Genomic DNA, 22770 nt, shown 5'->3' on the forward strand with positions numbered 1-22770 from the left:
TTGGTAACTGTAGGAGGAGTTGATAAATACATTAAAATACATAAAATAAATTAGTTAGGTGTATTTTACTTTTTGTCCACAAGATGTAATTTTTTTACTTTTCCCTACCTTAGGGTAAATGTAAACAGCACAAGGCTTTCAGATGTTCCCAGAATCCAGAATGGGATTGCCAAAGTTGAGTTTAACAGGCGCTTAGGGCCTGCAGGTGTTCAAGTAGCCTGTCTGCACTCGATATATGCTGCCAGAGCTGTAATTCAGCACAACTTTTGAATACTGGACTAAACAATCAGATAAGCAGGACCCCCCCTAGAGATTCCCTATGCCTTTGTCTCTTCCTGTACCGACTCAGCTGCCCTATTTTAGAACCAAACAGTACTCTTATTCATGTTGAAAGTGACAGTCTTTGTTAGCCAATAGGGTAGCATGTGAGCTTCCTAATCAGAGATTTTTTTTTGTGAGCTTCCTAACCAGTAGAGAATTTTTTTTTAACACACCAATACACCAGTCTGGGTCAAAGGATTTATGTACCAGCTCCACACTCCTATCTGCAACACATTTGGAAGCCCAAGGATCTAAAAACTGCAGGCAAACCGGACCATGGGCAATGGGTTCAAGACCACAAAGCAAAACAAAATTAATGAAAAGCTCAGACTGAATAAGCTATATAAGATTGAGAGCATCATGCTTCCTTCCACTAGTGAAAATAGACCTTATCAACTTTAATGCAAATGCGATTACTGACTACATTTAGTATCCAACCAAAAAGAGTGAAATGACCCATATACGATGTGGTTGTTCACTGACTTGCTGTTAAGTCGGCAAAAATAAACAGCAATTCACCATGCTTACAATTTGTAAATGGTCTATGATGCATCAGGAGGGAATCAGGTGGCAGTGAAAAGATTACATCAAAGTCAAATAATTTGCTTGGAAAATAAGCCAGTGTATGGCCTCCTTCAAAAAATACCATCTTGACTTTGTAAAGACATTTACAACTATTGGGCTATTACAGTTTTAAATATGCACATAGCATCTGTTTTCTTGAGCATAGTTTCTTAAAAGAAACCTAAAGTAAGAGGTATATGGAGACTAGAATTTATATAATTTTAAACAATGTACATTGCCTGGCTGTAATGCTGATGCTCAGGCTCTATTGCTTTTAAGGCCTGTTTCCACGAAGTACATACAATGTGATTTTCACATTAAAAAAATTACACCAATGCCTGTCAATGTAGTCATTTTTTTGCATGTGGTGCAATGCATAAAAAATATGTACTGTATGCAGCAGATTTCTGCTCCACTCACCCATTTCCCAAGTAATGGTTGTTAGAAGCATATGAAAATTTGCATAATGGCAACAATGTATGCGAAATGTAATATGCTAGTGGACATAGACCCTTATGCTGGGAATACACGGGTCGATTCTAGAGCTCGATTCTGCAGCCAATCGTTTTGCCCGCTCAATTCTCTTATCTTCCGCTTGTTTTTCTTCGCTTTTTTCAATTCACTTCAAAGATTAATCAATATGGCAACTTTTTTTATACCACTCACTTCAGGTTTCCTTTAACAAAAGTATATGTCCCCCATTGGATTCAAGAGCTACTGTATATAACAGAGCATATGGAGAGGTTTTGAGACCAAAAAAAGCTTTAACTCGTAACTCAAGTCATAAGCAATTTCCAATTGTTTTTCTGATTGATTCTGTACAGACATGATCAGAAAATCGTTCAGAAAACAATCGGAAATCAGATCGGATCTGTCAGAAATGATCGCTTTGACCTGAAATCTGTTAAGAAATTTTATGGTGTGTACCAGGCATAATACTTTTATCCATAGACCATGAACAAATAAGAAGATCAGGTGTTTCTGACTGAAGTCTGACTAGATTAGCTTCATGCTTGTTTCAGTTGCGCAATTCAGACACTAGCGATACCAAAAAGATCAGCATGACTGCCAGACAACTTGTGTTTAAAAATAAATATGGCAGCTTCCCCATGCCTCTCACTTCAGGTTCCCTTTAAAATGTGCCTTGACCAATTTTTAAGTTAGCTAGAAATATGTATGGCAGCAATAATTTAAGAAAGGCTATGTATCCACCTTCAGCATATAGAATTTACAATAAAAAAATGACAATTTGAAAGTAAATCAAAAGTAGCAAATGCCTTGACAAAAAAAAATTCTGCCCACATTTTAAGTGAAATACCCTCTTGCAGGACAAAAATAACAGCACAAACTTGTAATCCATAAGATATGCTACCACTGCATGTACTTTCCGGTTGCCAAGGAAAGCATTTGACCTACAGAAGCAGCAGCAAGCATTAACCCTTTTCAGTTTAAACTGAGTCTTCCAGGCTGATTTCACAGAAGATAACTTAATACTCAGGGGAATTTTTCTGCGTTACATGTGAGAAGCATTAACTTTAAGCACTTGTGCTGTAAAGCTAAAGGACTTTATGGTCTTTCATACTGTTTTGCACATGTTTAGATCAACTAAGAACCCACAGGGCTGGAAAATGAGCAGTTTTTCTCTAACATGACATCTTAGAAGTAAAATTCCACCTTGGTTAAGGAGAATTGCTATAACATAAGTGGTGCACAAGTCATTTTGTCATTTGTTTTTAAAAATTATTTTCTTTCCATTTAAAAATAAATGTATGAGATAGTTGTAGGAGTAATAGAAATAGTATATAGAGCCTCCCAGCTGTCTTGTTTTCCTATTTTGAATTTAAAGTGAATCGAGCGGCGGTTTTATTTTTCCTTTTTTAAAAAAAAAAAAAACTAACCACCCCATAATGATCATCTGTAAAGATGTGTGCCGTTGGAGAGGCAGGGTTGGGGGGCAGCATTACCTGCCTATGGGGTAGTGCTGCTCTGCCCCATTCTACATGTGCCACCTTCTGCATGCCGCAATGCATGCCATAGCCAATGGGATGCAATTATATTGTAACATTCACATTGGCGTGTTAGAAATGCAATGCGACGTATATGTCGTGCATAACGGGAATGCAGCCTTAACCACTTGCCGACCGCGCACTCATAACGCGCGTCGGCAAAGTGGTAGCTGCAGGACCAGCGACGCACATCTGCGTCGCCAGCTGCAGGCTAATTAATCAGGAAACAGCCGCTCGCGTGAGCGGCTGCTTCCTGTCAATTCACGGCGGGGGGCTCCGTGAATAGCCTGTGGGCCGCCAATCGCAGCTCGCAGGCTAAATGTAAACACAAGCGGAAATAATCCGCTTTGTTTACATTTGTACAACGCTGCTAACAGTAGCAGCGTTGTACCAAATCAGCGATCCCCGGCCAATCAGCGGCCGGGGATCGCTGTCACATGACAGGCAGGAGCCTGTTAGAGGCTGCACAGGACAGATCCGTTCCTGTGCAGTCTCCGATCTCCGGGGAAGGGAGGGAGGAGAGGGGGAATCCTGCGGTTGGTGGGGGCTTTGAGTTTCCCCCCCCCCCCCCCCCCGCCAGCCACACGCAGGCAGGAGCGATCAGACCCTCCCAGCACATCATCCCCCTAGTGGGGAAAAAAGGGGGGTGATCTGGTCGCTCTGCCTAATGTTTGGGCAGCGTTGGTCCTTAAGGGGGGGGGGGGGTGTAAAGGCTGGGTCCTCAAGTGGTTAAAGGAGACCTGAAGTAAGAGGGATATGGAGGCTAACATTTATTTCATTTTAAACAATACCAATTGCCTGGCTCTTCTGCTGATGCATTGCCTCGAATACTTTTAGCCAGATACCCTGAACAAGTATATGTAGATCAGAGGTTTTAACTGTGACTGGATTAGTCACATGCTTATTTCAGGTGTGAACACTACTGCAGCCACAGAGATCAACCGGACTGCCAGGAGACCAGTATCATTTAAAAGGAAATAAAATATGGCAGCTTCCAAGTACCTCTCAGTTCAGGTGTGCTTTAGTACTAGCTTTTCCCCAGCTAATTTCTTGTCATATCACTTCAGGTATGCTTTAAATTGGAAGTCTTCTGTGCATGTATTAAAGGGAATGAACAATCAAATATTTTTCTAGCCAGAAATCTGCACTTTAGCACTGTGTGAAATGCACACTGCCCCATAACATCCCTCTTCAAGCATGCAGATAAAGCAAAATGCACTGCAACTCTGGAGAAGTTTACCTGTACTTATAAGAAAACTGAGGCAGAACACCATCTACACGGAAGTTGTATGTTCTCCCCATGTTCATGTCGGTTTCCTTTAGGCATACCAGTTTTCTCCCTTACCCCAAAAACATGCTGATAAGTTAGCCATACACAGGAATTATCTAAAGGAAAAAGGGAGTGCTCTATAGTGCATTAACTTTAACATCAGTTTATTCAATGTGAGACTGGAGCAAGCATTGGTGGTGGGCGGTTCCTACTTACTCTCTTCTCTAGGTGCCTGCTTAAAGAGAATCTGTAACGTCAAAACGTCCCCTGGGGGGTACTCACCTCGGGTGGGGGAAGCCTCAGGATCCTAATGAGGCTTCCCACGCCGTCCTCCGTCCCTCAGGGGTCTCGCTGCAGCCCTCCGTACAGCGGTGATGTCAATATTTACCTTCCCGGGTCCTGCGCAGGCGCTCTGACGGCTGTCGGCCCTGAAGTAGGCGGAAATACCCGATCACCGTCGGGTCTGCTCTACTGCGCAGGCGCAAGTCTCCGGCGCCTGCGCAGTAGAGCGGACCTGACTGAGATCGGGTATTTCCATCTACTTCGGAGCCGAAAGCAGCCACAGCGCCCCCGCTGGAGCCAGCAAAGGTAAATATTGAATTTACAGTCGGGTCTGTCGCCGGCTGTTCGGAGGGCTGCAGCGAGACCCCCGTGGGACAGAGGACGGCGTGGGAAGCCTCATTAGGATCCCGAGGCTTCCCCCACCCGAGGAGAGTACCCCCCAGGGGACGATTTTGATGTTACAGTGTCTCTTTAAACCAGGGCTGTGGAGTCGGTCCAAAAATCCACCGACTCTGACTCCTCAGTTTAGGATTCCACCGACTCCGACTCCTCTAATTTGCATATTACAATTTTGCTGATTAAAAGTATGTAACGTGAAATTCGTCTCTTAACTGCCAACGCTTAGGAATTTTACAAGACAACTGAAGTGAGAAGGATATGTAGACTACTATATTTATTCCCTTTAGACTAAAATTAGTCCTTGGTAAGAGTACTTGTAAAAGGTACAAACCGGAACAAAGAACATCTATCAGGTCCTAGGCAAAGTGTGGGTACATGTAAGAATAATGTGCAGGTACTTTGCAGGGGAATAAGGAGATTGTAAACAGACAACACCTCTGTGTTCAATGTGCACAGCATTCTCAGTGGATTCCCTGCAGCTCTGTGGGGAGTGCATATGTAGAGTATAGTACTACTGTGTAACAAAGTAAACCTGAGACTGATGAAATTTTAAGTTTTATACATACCTGGGGCTTCCTCCAGCCGCCTTCAGGATAATCCGTCCCTCGTTGTCCTCCTCCACCACCTGGATCTTCTGCTATGAGTCCAGGTACTTGAGCCAGTCGGGCGTAGTGCGCATGCACACACTCCACCGCCAGGAGCATACTACACCTGTGCAGCACTATTGCGCAGGTGCAGAATGTTCCTGGCTGTGAAAGCGGCATGCGGCCGGACAGCGCCGACTGGCTGAATTACCAGGACTCATAGCAGAAGATCCGGGTGGTGGAGGACAGCGAGGGACTGATTAGCCTGAAGGGGGCTGGAGGAAGCCCTAGGTATGTATAAAACTTTACATCCGTCTCAGGTACCCTTTAATTTGTAGTCACTAAACCAAATTTTAACAACATATCAAATTATTTCATTTCATCAGCAAAGGGAGTAAATCAGCATCAGTGCAGAATTATTTCCATCTCATTGACCATCTCTATTAGTGACACAGCTACACATCAGGCTTTATTCTTACAGCATAGATGTTATTTAGTATATATAAGAGATTCCTGTGTACACATCATGTATACAGTCACAATCAGATATGTATATCTGACCTTAAAAATACGGGGACTGCTTTATTGAAGCAGCACAAGTAACTAATTTTGATTGGTTTATTTCATTTTTGTGGACTAAGCACAGCTATTACTGTATATATACTGTATATATACATTATTTTTAATGACTATTATCTGAGAAATAGAACATTTTATCATATTTTCTATTTTAATTACAGTTACAAATTCATTAGGAGTCGGAGTCGGTGCATTTTTTCCCGACTCCGACTCCAGGCACCCAAAATTGCCCGACTCCACAGCTCTGCTTTAAACAACGTAAACAGACGTGCCCAGGTGCCGCAGCGTCATCTGAGGAAGGAGCGGATATGACATGCCCACAAGTACTGGAACTGCATATAGAGTACATTTCACATGGTGCAAGATTTGTCTGAGCGCATGAGACTTTTGAAACTTTGCTACTGACATAAGAAAATGATACCCGGGAGCACCCTGCCTAATTAAAACAAAACATTGGCCTCAATTCACTAAGCTTTTATTGCAGTCTGTATTTACCCACTTGCGCACCAGCAGTCTCTGGCTCCTTAAAGGAGTGGTCCGAAGAAAGTAAAATTTAAAAAATCCACTTACCTGGGGCTTCTACCAGCCCCTGGTATCCGACCTGTGCCCTCCCCGCAGCTCCGGTGGCTCCCTGTCCTCTCCGATAGCAAAGCCGACCTCACCAGATCAGCTTCCGTGTCGGCTCCCTCTGCGCTCCAGCATGCGGTTCACTGGTCGTGCTGACGTCATCTGAACTGTCCAGCTCAGGCGCTGTAGTTCTGCTCCTGGGCTGTACAGTCCAGATGACGTCAGCACGACTCAGAGTCGCTCACGCAGGCGCAGAGGAATCCTGCGCCAGAGAGGACGCAGGACCACCAACGTGGAGCGAAGCTGAGGCATGGGCACAGAACGTAAGGCAGGAGCTATAGGAAGCCCCAGGAAAGTAGATTTTTTTTATTTTTAATCTGCTCGGATGTGTCCTTTAAGGACCAAAGGCTGCTTGTACAAAAACCGGGGCTGATTAATAGCGGCACGGACCCACCGTTAGCGCTGGTCACCCATCGCCGCATGCCCAATGCTCTGCCGTTGCTATGACAGCAGTGCTCTGTGAGCAGGTCAAGAGCCAATTTCATTTGCTCCTGGCCAGGGATGTGGAGTCAGAGTCAAGGAGTTGGAGAAAATTTTGGTACCTGGAGTTCGTGGTTTCATTAACTGAAGCGCTGGAGTTGGATGATGTTTGTACTGACACCACAGCCCTGCTCCTAACCCAGTCATCAACGTGAGCCAATGGGATTGACCTACAGCGATCACGGGGTCAGGAGCCAATGAAATCGGCTCCTGACTGGCTCACAGAAGTCTGCCGCCATAGCAACAGCAGAGCATAAGTGCTTGCAGCGAGGGCGGCAGGTTCGCACGGCACGGTAATTGAAATCTACAACCCTAGCAGGAATAAGCAGCCACAAACAGGGCATAGAGTTCAATTACCGCAGTCCGAAGCGGTTAATGAAACTTTTTGTGTGTTTACAGAGCATGATGTCTTCCAAGTGCCCAGGAGCACTCACAGTGGCTTTAGTGCAGGAAAGTGTGCCTAGGTCCTCACCCCAGTACCAAGGGGTCACAACATAGAATCTCGCCAAAGGACCAGCACCACTCGATGTATTTAGAAGCTCTTTATAAATTTATTGGCATCAATATGATAGCAACGACAGACGCTGTTTCGGCCCCCATGGGCCTTTATCAAGTTGCACAGGATCATCAAATGACAATATCAAAACTGCACATATATATAGTCAAACACAATTACCCATGATTCCTCCATCAGCCAATCACCAACACCCTAGGGCAGAGGACCTGATGGAAGACTCATGCCAAAAATACACCACCAATAAAAACACAATGTTCAAATTTGAATCTCACCACTCAGAGATCAAGAGGAGTTTCCACAATAACATGTAACTGCTACAGCAGTCCCTGATAGGCAAAATGGTGTCATGATCACATGACAAATCACATGTCTCGTCAGCTGATCAGCAAAAAAAAAAAAAAAAAAAAAAAAAAAAAACCATAATCAAGATGCGACGCATAAAAACCGCCACAACGCTGCAACACCGCAACAGCAACGCGTACAAAAAGCTGCATCACCGCAACAGCAACGCGTACAAAAAGCCGCATCACCGCAACAGCAACGCGTACAAAACGCCACGTCACCGCAACAGCAACGCGCACAAAAAGCCGCAGCACCGCAACAGCGCCACGTACAAAAAGCCGCAGCACCGCAACGCGTACAAACAAGCCGCATTGCCGCAACAATGCACGTGCAACGCGTAATAAACGCCGCATCGCCGCAACAAAAATGCAACGCATACAAAACGCCGCGCCATCGCAAAAAGAGCACGCAAAAAAAGCAACCGGCGCTACGCGTAACTACACGAAATGCGGTAGAGGTAGTCAGCTATAAAGATTAGACATGCGCAATCCAGACACTTACGCGAAGACAAGCAAACGGTACCAATTAGAAACCAATTGCATGTCAATGCGCATAATGTCAAAAATACATGGATGGGCGGAGCTGGAGGCGGCTACCAACTATCAAATATCATATAAAGCGCAGAAAAATAACGCTAGAAAAATTATATATAGCCAAGCCAAACTCAGCACTCACCCATCCACGATGCTAAAGGGGAACTCCTCGATCTCTGAAATCCTAGATATGTGAGATCTACAATAAATTAAAAACAACAGTAAGCCCAATAAAGTACAAAAGGATCATATACATCAAAAGTTACACAGTACAATAAATGTGAATACCATAATCATAAACAGAAACCAAGGTCCAACTCACGATTAAGACCCGCCCTCCCCATGGCATCCAATCGTTTAATCCATGCTGCTTCTCTCCGCAGCAATTCTTTTTGTTTATTACCTCTCCATTGTGGGGGTACCCCATCTATAGCCATTATCCTCAGCTGGGAAACATTATGTCCACAATCTCTAAAATGTTCTGACACTGCCTGACCCACCGTTTTATTCCTAATTGCTGATTTGTGTGATGAAATTCTCAACTTAAGGCACTGTGTAGTCATACCTACATAAATAAAACTGCATGGGCACTTGAGTAAATAAACAACATGATCAGAGTCACATGTGTAGTGCTCCCTGATATGATAAACAGTGCCCAAAGTAGGATGTTGGAAAGTATTCCCACGTATTACGCTATTACACATGTGACATGATAAACACGGAAACATGCCACCCCTACGTGAGCGAGCCCGTTCGCGTGGTGTCACTTTCGCGCGCAGCTTGTCGCGCAAAGTGGGGGCACGACGAAAAGACATCATTGGAGGGTACCGAAACTCCGGCACCCTCGGAAAACCATCACGCAATAAATGCCAGTGTCTCCGGATGACCCTAGCAATGCCGTCACTGCAAGTGTTAAAAGTAGATACAAAGGGGATACGTGGTATCCCATCATGATTCCGTCGGCGCCGTGACCTATCCCTATGTAACACTTCTGAGGGATAGCCCCGCATACGAAATTTTTGCGATAATTCTTCCCGACGATCAACAAGCAACTCCGGCTCACTCACAATACGGTCAATCCGTGTGAATTGGCTTTCAGGAATGCCATTCTTAACCGAAATGGGATGAAAACTCCCATAATGGAGGGTGGAATTCCTGTCTGTAGCCTTCACAAATAGGTCAGTAGACAATGCTCCATCACCTTTTTTAACAAGAACATCCAAGAAAGCAATCTGTTCAAGGTCCCAGTTAACTGTTAGTCTAATTGCGGGGCACTGCTGATGGGCTGAAAGGATGAAATCATCCAAAGTATCACGCGGCCCCCTCCATATGCAAAACACATCGTCGATGTAACGCCACCAACAAAGCGCATGTTTACGAAAAAGGGGGTTTAAGTATGCGGGGCTATCCCTCAGAAGTGTTACATAGGGATAGGTCACGGCGCCGACGGAATCATGATGGGATACCACGTATCCCCTTTGTATCTACTTTTAACACTTGCAGTGACGGCATTGCTAGGGTCATCCGGAGACACTGGCATTTATTGCGTGATGGTTTTCCGAGGGTGCCGGAGTTTCGGTACCCTCCAATGATGTCTTTTCGTCGTGCCCCCACTTTGCGCGACAAGCTGCGCGCGAAAGTGACACCACGCGAACGGGCTCGCTCACGTAGGGGTGGCATGTTTCCGTGTTTATCATGTCACATGTGTAATAGCGTAATACGTGGGAATACTTTCCAACATCCTACTTTGGGCACTGTTTATCATATCAGGGAGCACTACACATGTGACTCTGATCATGTTGTTTATTTACTCAAGTGCCCATGCAGTTTTATTTATGTAGGTATGACTACACAGTGCCTTAAGTTGAGAATTTCATCACACAAATCAGCAATTAGGAATAAAACGGTGGGTCAGGCAGTGTCAGAACATTTTAGAGATTGTGGACATAATGTTTCCCAGCTGAGGATAATGGCTATAGATGGGGTACCCCCACAATGGAGAGGTAATAAACAAAAAGAATTGCTGCGGAGAGAAGCAGCATGGATTAAACGATTGGATGCCATGGGGAGGGCGGGTCTTAATCGTGAGTTGGACCTTGGTTTCTGTTTATGATTATGGTATTCACATTTATTGTACTGTGTAACTTTTGATGTATATGATCCTTTTGTACTTTATTGGGCTTACTGTTGTTTTTAATTTATTGTAGATCTCACATATCTAGGATTTCAGAGATCGAGGAGTTCCCCTTTAGCATCGTGGATGGGTGAGTGCTGAGTTTGGCTTGGCTATATATAATTTTTCTAGCGTTATTTTTCTGCGCTTTATATGATATTTGATAGTTGGTAGCCGCCTCCAGCTCCGCCCATCCATGTATTTTTGACATTATGCGCATTGACATGCAATTGGTTTCTAATTGGTACCGTTTGCTTGTCTTCGCGTAAGTGTCTGGATTGCGCATGTCTAATCTTTATAGCTGACTACCTCTACCGCATTTCGTGTAGTTACGCGTAGCGCCGGTTGCTTTTTTTGCGTGCTCTTTTTGCGATGGCGCGGCGTTTTGTATGCGTTGCATTTTTGTTGCGGCGATGCGGCGTTTATTACGCGTTGCACGTGCATTGTTGCGGCAATGCGGCTTGTTTGTACGCGTTGCGGTGCTGCGGCTTTTTGTACGTGGCGCTGTTGCGGTGCTGCGGCTTTTTGTGCGCGTTGCTGTTGCGGTGACGTGGCGTTTTGTACGCGTTGCTGTTGCGGTGATGCGGCTTTTTGTACGCGTTGCTGTTGCGGTGATGCAGCTTTTTGTACGCGTTGCTGTTGCGGTGTTGCAGCGTTGTGGCGGTTTTTATGCGTCGCATCTTGATTATGGTTTTTTTTTTTTTTTTTTTTTTTTTTTTTTTTGCTGATCAGCTGACGAGACATGTGATTTGTCATGTGATCATGACACCATTTTGCCTATCAGGGACTGCTGTAGCAGTTACATGTTATTGTGGAAACTCCTCTTGATCTCTGAGTGGTGAGATTCAAATTTGAACATTGTGTTTTTATTGGTGGTGTATTTTTGGCATGAGTCTTCCATCAGGTCCTCTGCCCTAGGGTGTTGGTGATTGGCTGATGGAGGAATCATGGGTAATTGTGTTTGACTATATATATGTGCAGTTTTGATATTGTCATTTGATGATCCTGTGCAACTTGATAAAGGCCCATGGGGGCCGAAACAGCGTCTGTCGTTGCTATCATATTGATGCCAATAAATTTATAAAGAGCTTCTAAATACATAGAGTGGTGCTGGTCCTTTGGCGAGATTCTATGTTGTGACCCCTTGGTACTGGGGTGAGGACCTAGGCACACTTTCCTGCACTAAAGCCACTGTGAGTGCTCCTGGGCACTTGGAAGAAATTTATTTGTACCACTTCCGGTAGAGCACCATGGCTGACACAGCAACATCTGTGGAAGATACTTTTTATTACTCTGGAACCCAGGCCGCCTCCATCTTGGCGTCCATTGAAACTGACACTGCCTTTCTTTCTAAACCAGATGTCAAGCCTCTTCAGGTGGAGTATGAGAATCTGAGGAAAATAAAGGTTACCTTGGAGGTGCATGCCAAAACGCTGGCGGAATATTGCAAAACGCACAGAATACCACGGGCGATGCGTTCGCATGTGGCACCATTATTATTTCCTAAAGATCCGGACTTCTGTGCTGTATGGGTTAGGATCTGGAATAAAGCCTCTTACGATGCCATGCTCCACACGATTGTGAGGATTCAGAAAGAGATACCTGTCATAGATGGGAAAGTGGAATCCCTACAAAAACAGATGAAAGACCTCATGATTCAGGAGGACTATGACAAATATATGTTATCTGTGGATAAAAAACTCCAGGAACATCTGAAAATTCAAGAAGAAGTCAAGCGTTCAAAATTTAATCGTGACAAATCCGATTATACTGATGGTTACGTGTATCCATGGCAAAAGCAAGTTACGCCATCTCCTAATAGACCACCACGACGCCCCAGGAGGACACCAGGGAGGAAGTACCCTATTGGTGGAGGTTCAGGAATCGGGTCATCAGGTTCGGAGGATGTTATTACATCTAGAGAGAATTCTCCAAACCGCCCCCAAGAACAAGGACGAGGAGAGGGGGTAGGAGGCATAGGCGGAGGACCCAAAAACAAGCCTCCCAGGAACCCCATGAACTTACGACCCAGGAGGGGCAGAATGTGACTTCCAATTTGGTGGTAAATATCTCTTCCTACACATTATCTGAAGCTGAGGAACATGTTCTTAACTTTGGTTTATCTTTTAGTCCCACTTTTCTACCTGATTTTTTCCTACTTGAACAGGACTTGTATCGCTTTTTTCGCTCCATTAAATTGAAACATTTTTTCAGTACTTTTCCACAGGGCACTGTATCAAGAAATGTGGAGACTGTTGAGAACAGTGCTTTACGCTTGAAGGATACTGGTTTACGTAACAAAAGTACCTTCAAGCCACCCAGTCACTCATTGATTGATACGTATGTTACTCGTGTCAGTGAAGAAGTTGCTAATATTGAGCGTGACTTTAAGAGCGGACTCTTTCGAGTGTCCCATAATTTGTCCAGGGAAGATAAGCTTGCCCTTAGTGCTCTGCACAATAATAATAACATCATTATATGCCCTGCTGATAAGGGTGGAGCTGTTGTTGTGCTTGATCGCTGTCAATATGTGTCTGAGATTGAAAGACAGCTATCCGATAAATGTGTATATTCTATCTTACAGGGTGATCCTCTGCCTCGGATTCAGAGACTCATTTTGGGAATACTAAGGGAGGCTCTTGCCAGAGATGTTATAGATGAATCTTTATTCACCTATCTACAACAGACCGATCCGACTACGCCGCATATTTATATTCTACCAAAAATTCATAAAACTCTGGTCTGCCCTCCGGGGCGGCCGATTGTGGCGGGAGTCGGATCGGTCTTTGTTCCTCTGGCACGATATCTTGATAAACTCCTGCAGCCCATGGTGCAGTCTCTAGATTCATATTTAAGAGACACCAATATGTTTCTGGACAGATTGAGGGCACTACCTGTGTTAGATGATGAGGTAGCTCTTGTGACCTTGGATGTCGAGAGCCTCTACACCTCCATCCCTCATGATGGGGGTGTAGAGGCTGTAGACTGGTATTTAATGACACAGTCAGATTGTACTGTACCACAGAGAAAGTTTTTGATTAAATTATTGGAGATTGTGCTCACAGAGAACTACTTTGAATTTGAAGGGCGGTATTATGGTCAGCTGCGGGGTACTGCTATGGGTTCTAACGTGGCCCCCTCCTATGCAAATTTATTTATGGGACTATATGAAGAGACTTTTGTCTACTTAAACCCCCTTTTTCGTAAACATGCGCTTTGTTGGTGGCGTTACATCGACGATGTGTTTTGCATATGGAGGGGGCCGCGTGATACTTTGGATGATTTCATCCTTTCAGCCCATCAGCAGTGCCCCGCAATTAGACTAACAGTTAACTGGGACCTTGAACAGATTGCTTTCTTGGATGTTCTTGTTAAAAAAGGTGATGGAGCATTGTCTACTGACCTATTTGTGAAGGCTACAGACAGGAATTCCACCCTCCATTATGGGAGTTTTCATCCCATTTCGGTTAAGAATGGCATTCCTGAAAGCCAATTCACACGGATTGACCGTATTGTGAGTGAGCCGGAGTTGCTTGTTGATCGTCGGGAAGAATTATCGCAAAAATTTCGTATGCGGGGCTATCCCTCAGAAGTGTTACATAGGGATAGGTCACGGCGCCGACGGAATCATGATGGGATACCACGTATCCCCTTTGTATCTACTTTTAACACTTGCAGTGACGGCATTGCTAGGGTCATCCGGAGACACTGGCATTTATTGCGTGATGGTTTTCCGAGGGTGCCGGAGTTTCGGTACCCTCCAATGATGTCTTTTCGTCGTGCCCCCACTTTGCGCGACAAGCTGTGCGCGAAAGTGACACCACGCGAACGGGCTCGCTCACGTAGGGGTGGCATGTTTCCGTGTTTATCATGTCACATGTGTAATAGCGTAATACGTGGGAATACTTTCCAACATCCTACTTTGGGCACTGTTTATCATATCAGGGAGCACTACACATGTGACTCTGATCATGTTGTTTATTTACTCAAGTGCCCATGCAGTTTTATTTATGTAGGTATGACTACACAGTGCCTTAAGTTGAGAATTTCATCACACAAATCAGCAATTAGGAATAAAACGGTGGGTCAGGCAGTGTCAGAACATTTTAGAGATTGTGGACATAATGTTTCCCAGCTGAGGATAATGGCTATAGATGGGGTACCCCCACAATGGAGAGGTAATAAACAAAAAGAATTGCTGCGGAGAGAAGCAGCATGGATTAAACGATTGGATGCCATGGGGAGGGCGGGTCTTAATCGTGAGTTGGACCTTGGTTTCTGTTTATGATTATGGTATTCACATTTATTGTACTGTGTAACTTTTGATGTATATGATCCTTTTGTACTTTATTGGGCTTACTGTTGTTTTTAATTTATTGTAGATCTCACATATCTAGGATTTCAGAGATCGAGGAGTTCCCCTTTAGCATCGTGGATGGGTGAGTGCTGAGTTTGGCTTGGCTATATATAATTTTTCTAGCGTTATTTTTCTGCGCTTTATATGATATTTGATAGTTGGTAGCCGCCTCCAGCTCCGCCCATCCATGTATTTTTGACATTATGCGCATTGACATGCAATTGGTTTCTAATTGGTACCGTTTGCTTGTCTTCGCGTAAGTGTCTGGATTGCGCATGTCTAATCTTTATAGCTGACTACCTCTACCGCATTTCGTGTAGTTACGCGTAGCGCCGGTTGCTTTTTTTGCGTGCTCTTTTTGCGATGGCGCGGCGTTTTGTATGCGTTGCATTTTTGTTGCGGCGATGCGGCGTTTATTACGCGTTGCACGTGCATTGTTGCGGCAATGCGGCTTGTTTGTACGCGTTGCGGTGCTGCGGCTTTTTGTACGTGGCGCTGTTGCGGTGCTGCGGCTTTTTGTGCGCGTTGCTGTTGCGGTGACGTGGCGTTTTGTACGCGTTGCTGTTGCGGTGATGCGGCTTTTTGTACGCGTTGCTGTTGCGGTGATGCAGCTTTTTGTACGCGTTGCTGTTGCGGTGTTGCAGCGTTGTGGCGGTTTTTATGCGTCGCATCTTGATTATGGTTTTTTTTTTTTTTTTTTTTTTTTTTTTTTTTTTTGCTGATCAGCTGACGAGACATGTGATTTGTCATGTGATCATGACACCATTTTGCCTATCAGGGACTGCTGTAGCAGTTACATGTTATTGTGGAAACTCCTCTTGATCTCTGAGTGGTGAGATTCAAATTTGAACATTGTGTTTTTATTGGTGGTGTATTTTTGGCATGAGTCTTCCATCAGGTCCTCTGCCCTAGGGTGTTGGTGATTGGCTGATGGAGGAATCATGGGTAATTGTGTTTGACTATATATATGTGCAGTTTTGATATTGTCATTTGATGATCCTGTGCAACTTGATAAAGGCCCATGGGGGCCGAAACAGCGTCTGTCGTTGCTATCATATTGATGCCAATAAATTTATAAAGAGCTTCTAAATACATCGAGTGGTGCTGGTCCTTTGGCGAGATTCTATTACAGAGCATGATGTTACACATTACCTTTAAATGGATGGGAGCAAATGAAATCTGACATTTATTTCCTTTTAAATAATACACATTGCCTGGCTGTCCTGCTAACCCAGAACAAGTTTCTGAGTAAAACATGACAAGCTTAGCTGCATGCTTGTTTCAGGTGAATGACTCAGACACTACTGACCAGAAAGATCAACAGGACTGCCACGCAACTGGTATTATTTAATATGAAATACATATGGCAACCTTCATATTTCTCTTACCTTGGGTTCCTTTTAAGAGCAAAGGTTTAAAAGTGACCCAGAAGTGAACAGTATAAGTTTATAATGACAAAATACACATTCAGTGGCTAACTTCAGTTATAACTAAAAGGACACAGTCCCACTGTACCTTGAATAAGCATGCAACCGCTGTCTACACGGGCAGGGGTTTTTTTTTGTTTTTTTTTAACACTTTCCCATCCTATACAGTGACATTTTCCAGTATAGGTCTAACGTCAGACATGGACAGTCACAGGAAAACATGGCTGCTACTAGGCCTGAAAGATAAATCGAATTTAAACAGAAATCGTGATCACCAAGTTCACAATTTCGGAATCGTCAAAGCGGCATTTATCGAAATCACGTCATTTCCACATGGCGGAAGTTTGAAGAAGTGGATTCAAACTTCCCCAAAGCCCCAGCACATGCGGCCCGCAGCGTTGGACATACCTTCCGCACGAACCTAATGCTGTCCATCATCTATCTCCGTCTGCCAGCTCTTGTGCTTTGCAAAACTCTCGGTTCCTGTATGTCACATGGTATTCCATGCATTAGAGCCTGCAGGAGGCGAAGGGGATAGATGGGCATCACTGGACTCGTGCTTGAAGCTATGTCCAGAAATGGTGCAGTTTGGGGGACAGAGGAGGCACAGAGAGACACAGAGATAGCGGGCACAGAGAGAGACAGAAGGAGCACAGAGAGAGACACAGAGAAACAGAGCAGGCACAGAGACCCAAAGGGGGCAAGAGAGACTCAGAGGAGGCATAAAGAGGCAAAAGGGGCACAAAGAGAGACAGGGGGACAGAGGGGAAACAAAGCTTGATTTGGAGGAAATCGTAATCGAATTTGCAATTTCTGACAGAAATCGCTCAATTCAATTTTTTCCTAAAATCTTTCAGGCCTAGCTGCCACTAAAGGAGTTGTTGGCGGATAAAATCTGGCACAGAGTCAGTGTCTTTGGATCAACATGTTGGACAAAGGCAGACACTGATCACTGCCGCCCCACACACCAATGCTACGCCACGCACTTTCAATATTACATGAGCACAACTGGGCTCATCGCCCAGTGGACACATTGATCCCCTTCGGTACTACACTGCACCTCATAATACCGTAATTACTCTGGTGCATGAGAAAAGGAGCACCGGATACCTGCTGCCAACCATTACCATTATAGTCTACCACAGAAAACATGGTATGAAATCTCTCCTGCTATCCAAACTTTACCCATATAGACTTTCTTTTATAATCCAAAAAGCATCCCCTCATATTCTCACACACAGAACCTCTCATGAGCCTTCTTCTGGAAGTCCACTCTATATTACATCACTCCAACTTAAAGAGAACCCGAGGTGGGTTTGAAGATTATTATCTGCATACAGAGACTGGATCTGCCTATACAGCCCAGCCTCTGTTGCTATCCCAAACCCCCCTAAGGTCCCCCTGCACTCTGCAATACCTCATAAATCACAGCCACGCTGCTGACAAACAGCTTGTCAGAGCTGGCTGTGTTTATCTCTATAGTGTCAGTCTGCTGCTCTTCCCGCCTCCTGAACTCCAGTCCCCGCCTGCATCCCTTCCCTCCCTGCTGATTGGAGGGAAGGGACAGGGGCAGGGACCGGAGCTATGCAGGAGGCGGGGGAGCAGCTGAGACTGACACTACAGATGTAAACACAGCCTCACAGCACAGCTGTGATTTATGAGGGATTGCAGAGTGCAGGGGGACCTTAGTGGGGTTTGGGATAGCAACAGAGGCTGGGCTGTATAGGCAGATCCAGCCTCTGTATGCAGATAACATTCTTTAAACACACCTCGGGTTCTCTTTAAACTGTCATGCTGGGCACACACCATGTGTTTTCCCACTCGACCCGCGGTTCGATCGGGATAGATTCGATTATTTCCAACATGCTTGATTCGGATTTCGATCCTTCCTGCCGTCGATTTTGCATACTTAACTTGCAAATCAACGGCAGGAACGATTGAAATCTGAATCGAGCATGTTGGAAATAATCGGATCTATCCCGATCGACCCGCGGATCGAGCGGGAAACCGCATGGTGTGTACCCAGTATTAGGCCTCATTTCCAGTAGACACACTAATCAGATTTCTGAAGCACTCATGTTTTGGAGATCTCAATTGTGGCGCTCTTTTCCAATTAGTGTGATGTGATTTTTGTGGAATTGCATGTGCACTGCATGGTGCATTTTCGGTGTCACTGATTCTCTGGCTTATTCAGAACAGCCACTTCAGTAAAACTAACCAAAAACCTTATGGCAAACGCACAAGAAAAATGTTTTCCATTTGCGATTCCTAATGGAAAACTTTGGTATCATGGTAAGTGTAGTTTAGTATCTGACTGACAGTTGATCAGGGCTGTGGAGTCAGAGTTGGAACTGGAGGCTGCACTATCCCCTTCCAATAGTCTGCCACATAGGCACACAATCTTACAAAAAGAATGGACAGAACTATTTTGGCATGTATATGTGTGATTTAAACAAGCACCACAGTCATTAACCAGCTGAGCGGTCTGGACGAGCTCAGCTCGTCCAACACCGCCAGCGGCTGCCGCTCAGGCCCTGCTGGGCCGATTTTAATGAAATAAAAAGCAGCACACGCAGCCGGCACTTTGCCAGCCGCGTGTGCTGCCTGATCGCCGCTGCAGCGCGGCGATCCGCCGCGTGCAGCGGCGAAAGAGGGTCCCCCCAGCCGCCCGAGCCCAGCGTAGCCGGAACAAACAGTTCCGGCCAGCGCTAAGGGCTGGATCGGAGGCGGCTGACGTCAGGACGTCGGCTGACGTCCATGACGTCACTCCGCTCGTCGCTATGGCGACGATGTAAGCAAAACAAGGAAGGCCGCTCATTGCGGCCTTCCTTGTTTATTATGGGCGCCGGAGGCGATCGGAAGAACGCCTCCGGAGCGCCCTCTAGTGGGCTTTCATGCAGCCAACTTTCAGTTGGCTGCATGAAATAGTTTTTTTTTTATTTAAAAAAAACCCTCCCGCAGCCACCCTGGCGATTTAATCAGAACGCCAGGGTGGTTAAACACACACAGCTTTTCTCCTACACCATTTGTGCCACGCACAGTTAAACACCTAAGCCCTAACAACGGCTGCTTTATGTCATGGAGCAAGTCTTCAGCCCCTCTAGCTGAGCATTAAGATTTACATTTCGGTGTACTCTTCATTGAACTCAAATTTTGGATGCTTGAAAAAGGGCTAGGTAAAGCCTGAAATGCACTAGCGCCATGGCCCTGACATCATGCCGCGGGGGAGGTTTTATCACCATGTCTGCCATACAGCTGTCTCTGATGATCTATTTGAAAAAAGGTTGATATTTCCCATGGTAAATGGGATATCAGCTACTGATTAGGATGAAGTTCAATCCTGGGTTAAAGTTCATTTTTCAATTAAATAGAGGTGATCTTTACCAGCAAATCACCAATGAAAAAAATAGTGTTGTGCCCTACGAGTCACTACGAACACATATTGACTTATAATTGAAATTTAGAATTAGCGCTGCCTGCGGCATAGGGGGTTAACTTACCCATGCCGCCACCTAAGCTGATGCGCTCCACGTTACAACCCAGAAGAAGGAAGCACGGGAGTGAAGTGGACTGTGACAGCTAAGGTGGCAGCATGGGTAAGTTACCCCCCACACCGTGGTTAGCGCTGTCTAATTAAAATTTTCAATTACGAGTAGCTAAGTACTCGTAGTGTACATCACTATAAAATATGGTGGGACCTTTTTTTCAGGGCCCCAATGCAGTCACATCCTTTTGCACACCCTATTGATATACACCGCTTTTTTTTTTAATTAAAGTTCGTCTTAGGAAATTTTTATTCCATGAGTCTTGGATGCCTGTCACAAAGAGGGGAGATAAAGTATTTCTAAATAAACAACACCCAGGCAACTCTTTATTGTGGCCGACCTAAAACTTATGGCTGCACACTATACAGGATGCAAATCGCATTGGACTTGACAGCTTATGTCAATCAAAATGCTCAAGGCATTTTGGCGTGTAAAACAAATGACAGCACACTGCATTTTTGAGGACTTTACATGCAGCGCACATTTATGTAAATGGTACATGTCAGAAACTACTTGCACTGATGAGTCAAATAGTGTACTAAGCCTTAGGACACAGGAGTTCCTAGTGTTGTATGACAGGGCCTGCCCCGGTAATTAAAAAGCAACCCACGCTTGTCATCAAAGTATAAACGGACAACTCTCACAAGAACACAACAGCTCTAATGACACTACTGCACTTGTTAACCAAAACCACCAGTCCCATCAGAAGGTGCACTACAGGATGTGGTCATCAAAACTAATCTCCAGTCCTGTAGAACAAAGAATGTACTGCAACCCAGATCAACGTATGATAACAGAGGACCACACTAGAAATCAATGGAACACAAGACATCCAATAAGATGCCCCATAACAGTGTGAACTCCAACCTAAAGTGACGTTTACATATGTACACCACAACAGTGCGATGCAGAAGAGAAGGGGATTAAAGTTCAGGTATTTAAAAAACACAGCCACAGCTAGGTCAAAGCTACTATATGCTATTTATGGGAGAGATCAACAGTAAAACATACAGTTTATCAGGAGGAAGAACCATATAAAACAGATCACAGGCGAATCCCATTATGCCAGTGATGACCGAGAGGACACAGCCTTCACTGTACACAAATGTCAGACACTGACTACAAGTTTCCACCATGGCCAGACTTTGCACTGGGGTGAGCACATCTCGCTCACGCAGTCATGTGGCAGGCAGGTAGACATAGCGGACGCCTCCTGCTCCAGGCACATGACAGTAGCACGCAATGCTGGGGCAGCACAGCCGCAATACGCAGAGTACAGATAGCGTCACTCACACCCACCTCCCAGGGGAGCCCCTACTACCATACAGGGGAGTCCTGAGCCCGCCCTCTCTCCACCCCCTGTCCGGCACCGGTGCATATCCCGGGCCTTTCCGTGCAGGCTCCCGAGCCCTCACCATTCTCTTCACCGTGCAGACACAGGCAGCTCTCTTCCGGGGCTTTCAGCCATCTATTGGAGATGTCTTGTGAGGGGAAAAATCCCTTGACCCGTTGAAGAGTGCGCCCAGCAGCCGTCTCCGCTCCGGACCCAGATGAGTCTTTCATAATGGAGCTACCACTCCAGACTGACGGAGGTGGTGGAGGAGGAGAACTGCCAGCGCTGTAGTGCCTGTCACGTGCTGCCGTGACGTCAGGCGTCCAAGGAGCGCACGGCGTGCTGAGATACACTAGACTAGAAGACAGAAATCAAGGTGGCGTGAGCGCGGTGGAATTCTGAAATTGCTCTGGGGGTCTCGCACCCGGGGGGCGGAGCTGTGCTTACATGGGCGGAGTTAGGCCCATAGTAAAGCTGAAAAGATCTTGGAAGTTGCTATATTTCGTTTGCTTGGTGTAATTGCCTTCTTAAAACAGAAGGAAATTTGCAATAATTCAGTTATAAGTGAACATTTGTGGTTACCCACAATGCCCTACTGAATATGCAAATTATTCCTTTTTGCCCTTGTGAAGCCAAGCAAGCATCCAGAACCGCTGGTTTATAGCAAGCCTATAGCTTTAAGTTTTACACAGCCATATCAAACCCACATGTAGACAGCCTGTTTCGGACTTTTAGTCCTCATCAGTACATGGCAGGGATTGATAAGGCTGTATGAAGTAGGGCTTGGACGAGAACAACAGAGTAACCAAGCAGCTCAGGGTGACCCAAACTACTAGGAATGTATAGGGGGATAAAAAGGACCAAAAAGCCCTCCTACTAAAAAAGCAAAGCTTGGTGTAATTGCCTTCTTAAAACAGAAGGAAATTTGCAATAATTCAGTTATAAGTGAACATTTGTGGTTACCCACAATGCCCTACTGAATATGCAAATTATTCCTTTTTGCCCTTGTGAAGCCAAGCAAGCATCCAGAACCGCTGGTTTATAGCAAGCCTATAGCTTTAAGTTTTACCCAGCCATATCAAACCCACATGTAGACAGCCTGTTTCGGACTTTTAGTCCTCATCAGTACATGGCAGGGATTGATAAGGCTGTATGAAGTAGGGCTTGGACGAGAACAACAGAGTAACCAAGCAGCTCAGGGTGACCCAAACTACTAGGAATGTATAGGGGGATAAAAAGGACCAAAAAGCCCTCCTACTAAAAAAGCAAAGCTTGGTGTAATTGCCTTCTTAAAACAGAAGGAAATTTGCAATAATTCAGTTATAAGTGAACATTTGTGGTTACCCACAATGCTCTACTGAATATGCAAATTATCCCTTTTTGCCCTTGTGAAGCCAAGCAAGCATCCAGAACCGCTGGTTTATAGCAAGC

General features: G+C 45.1%; 1 protein-coding gene across 3 annotated transcripts in view; it reads right to left on the bottom strand.

The window, feature by feature from the left end:
- Positions 1–21624, bottom strand: part of TRPM7 (transient receptor potential cation channel subfamily M member 7) — a 225448-nt gene extending 203824 nt beyond the window's left edge. For 2 of the 3 annotated variants that reach the window (XM_068275393.1, XM_068275392.1), the window contains exon 1: positions 21422–21623. In XM_068275393.1, the coding sequence (XP_068131494.1) occupies positions 21422–21424 (3 nt within the window). In that variant the 5' untranslated portion in view covers positions 21425–21623. Of the gene's footprint in view, positions 1–21421 lie in introns of all 3 variants that reach the window. The other variant, XM_068275395.1, reaches the window with a different exon arrangement.
- Between the last annotated feature and the right edge of the window lie 1146 nt (positions 21625–22770).

Source organism: Hyperolius riggenbachi, chromosome 3 (assembly GCF_040937935.1).
Source record: "Hyperolius riggenbachi isolate aHypRig1 chromosome 3, aHypRig1.pri, whole genome shotgun sequence".
NCBI classification, from domain to species: domain Eukaryota; kingdom Metazoa; phylum Chordata; class Amphibia; order Anura; family Hyperoliidae; genus Hyperolius; species Hyperolius riggenbachi.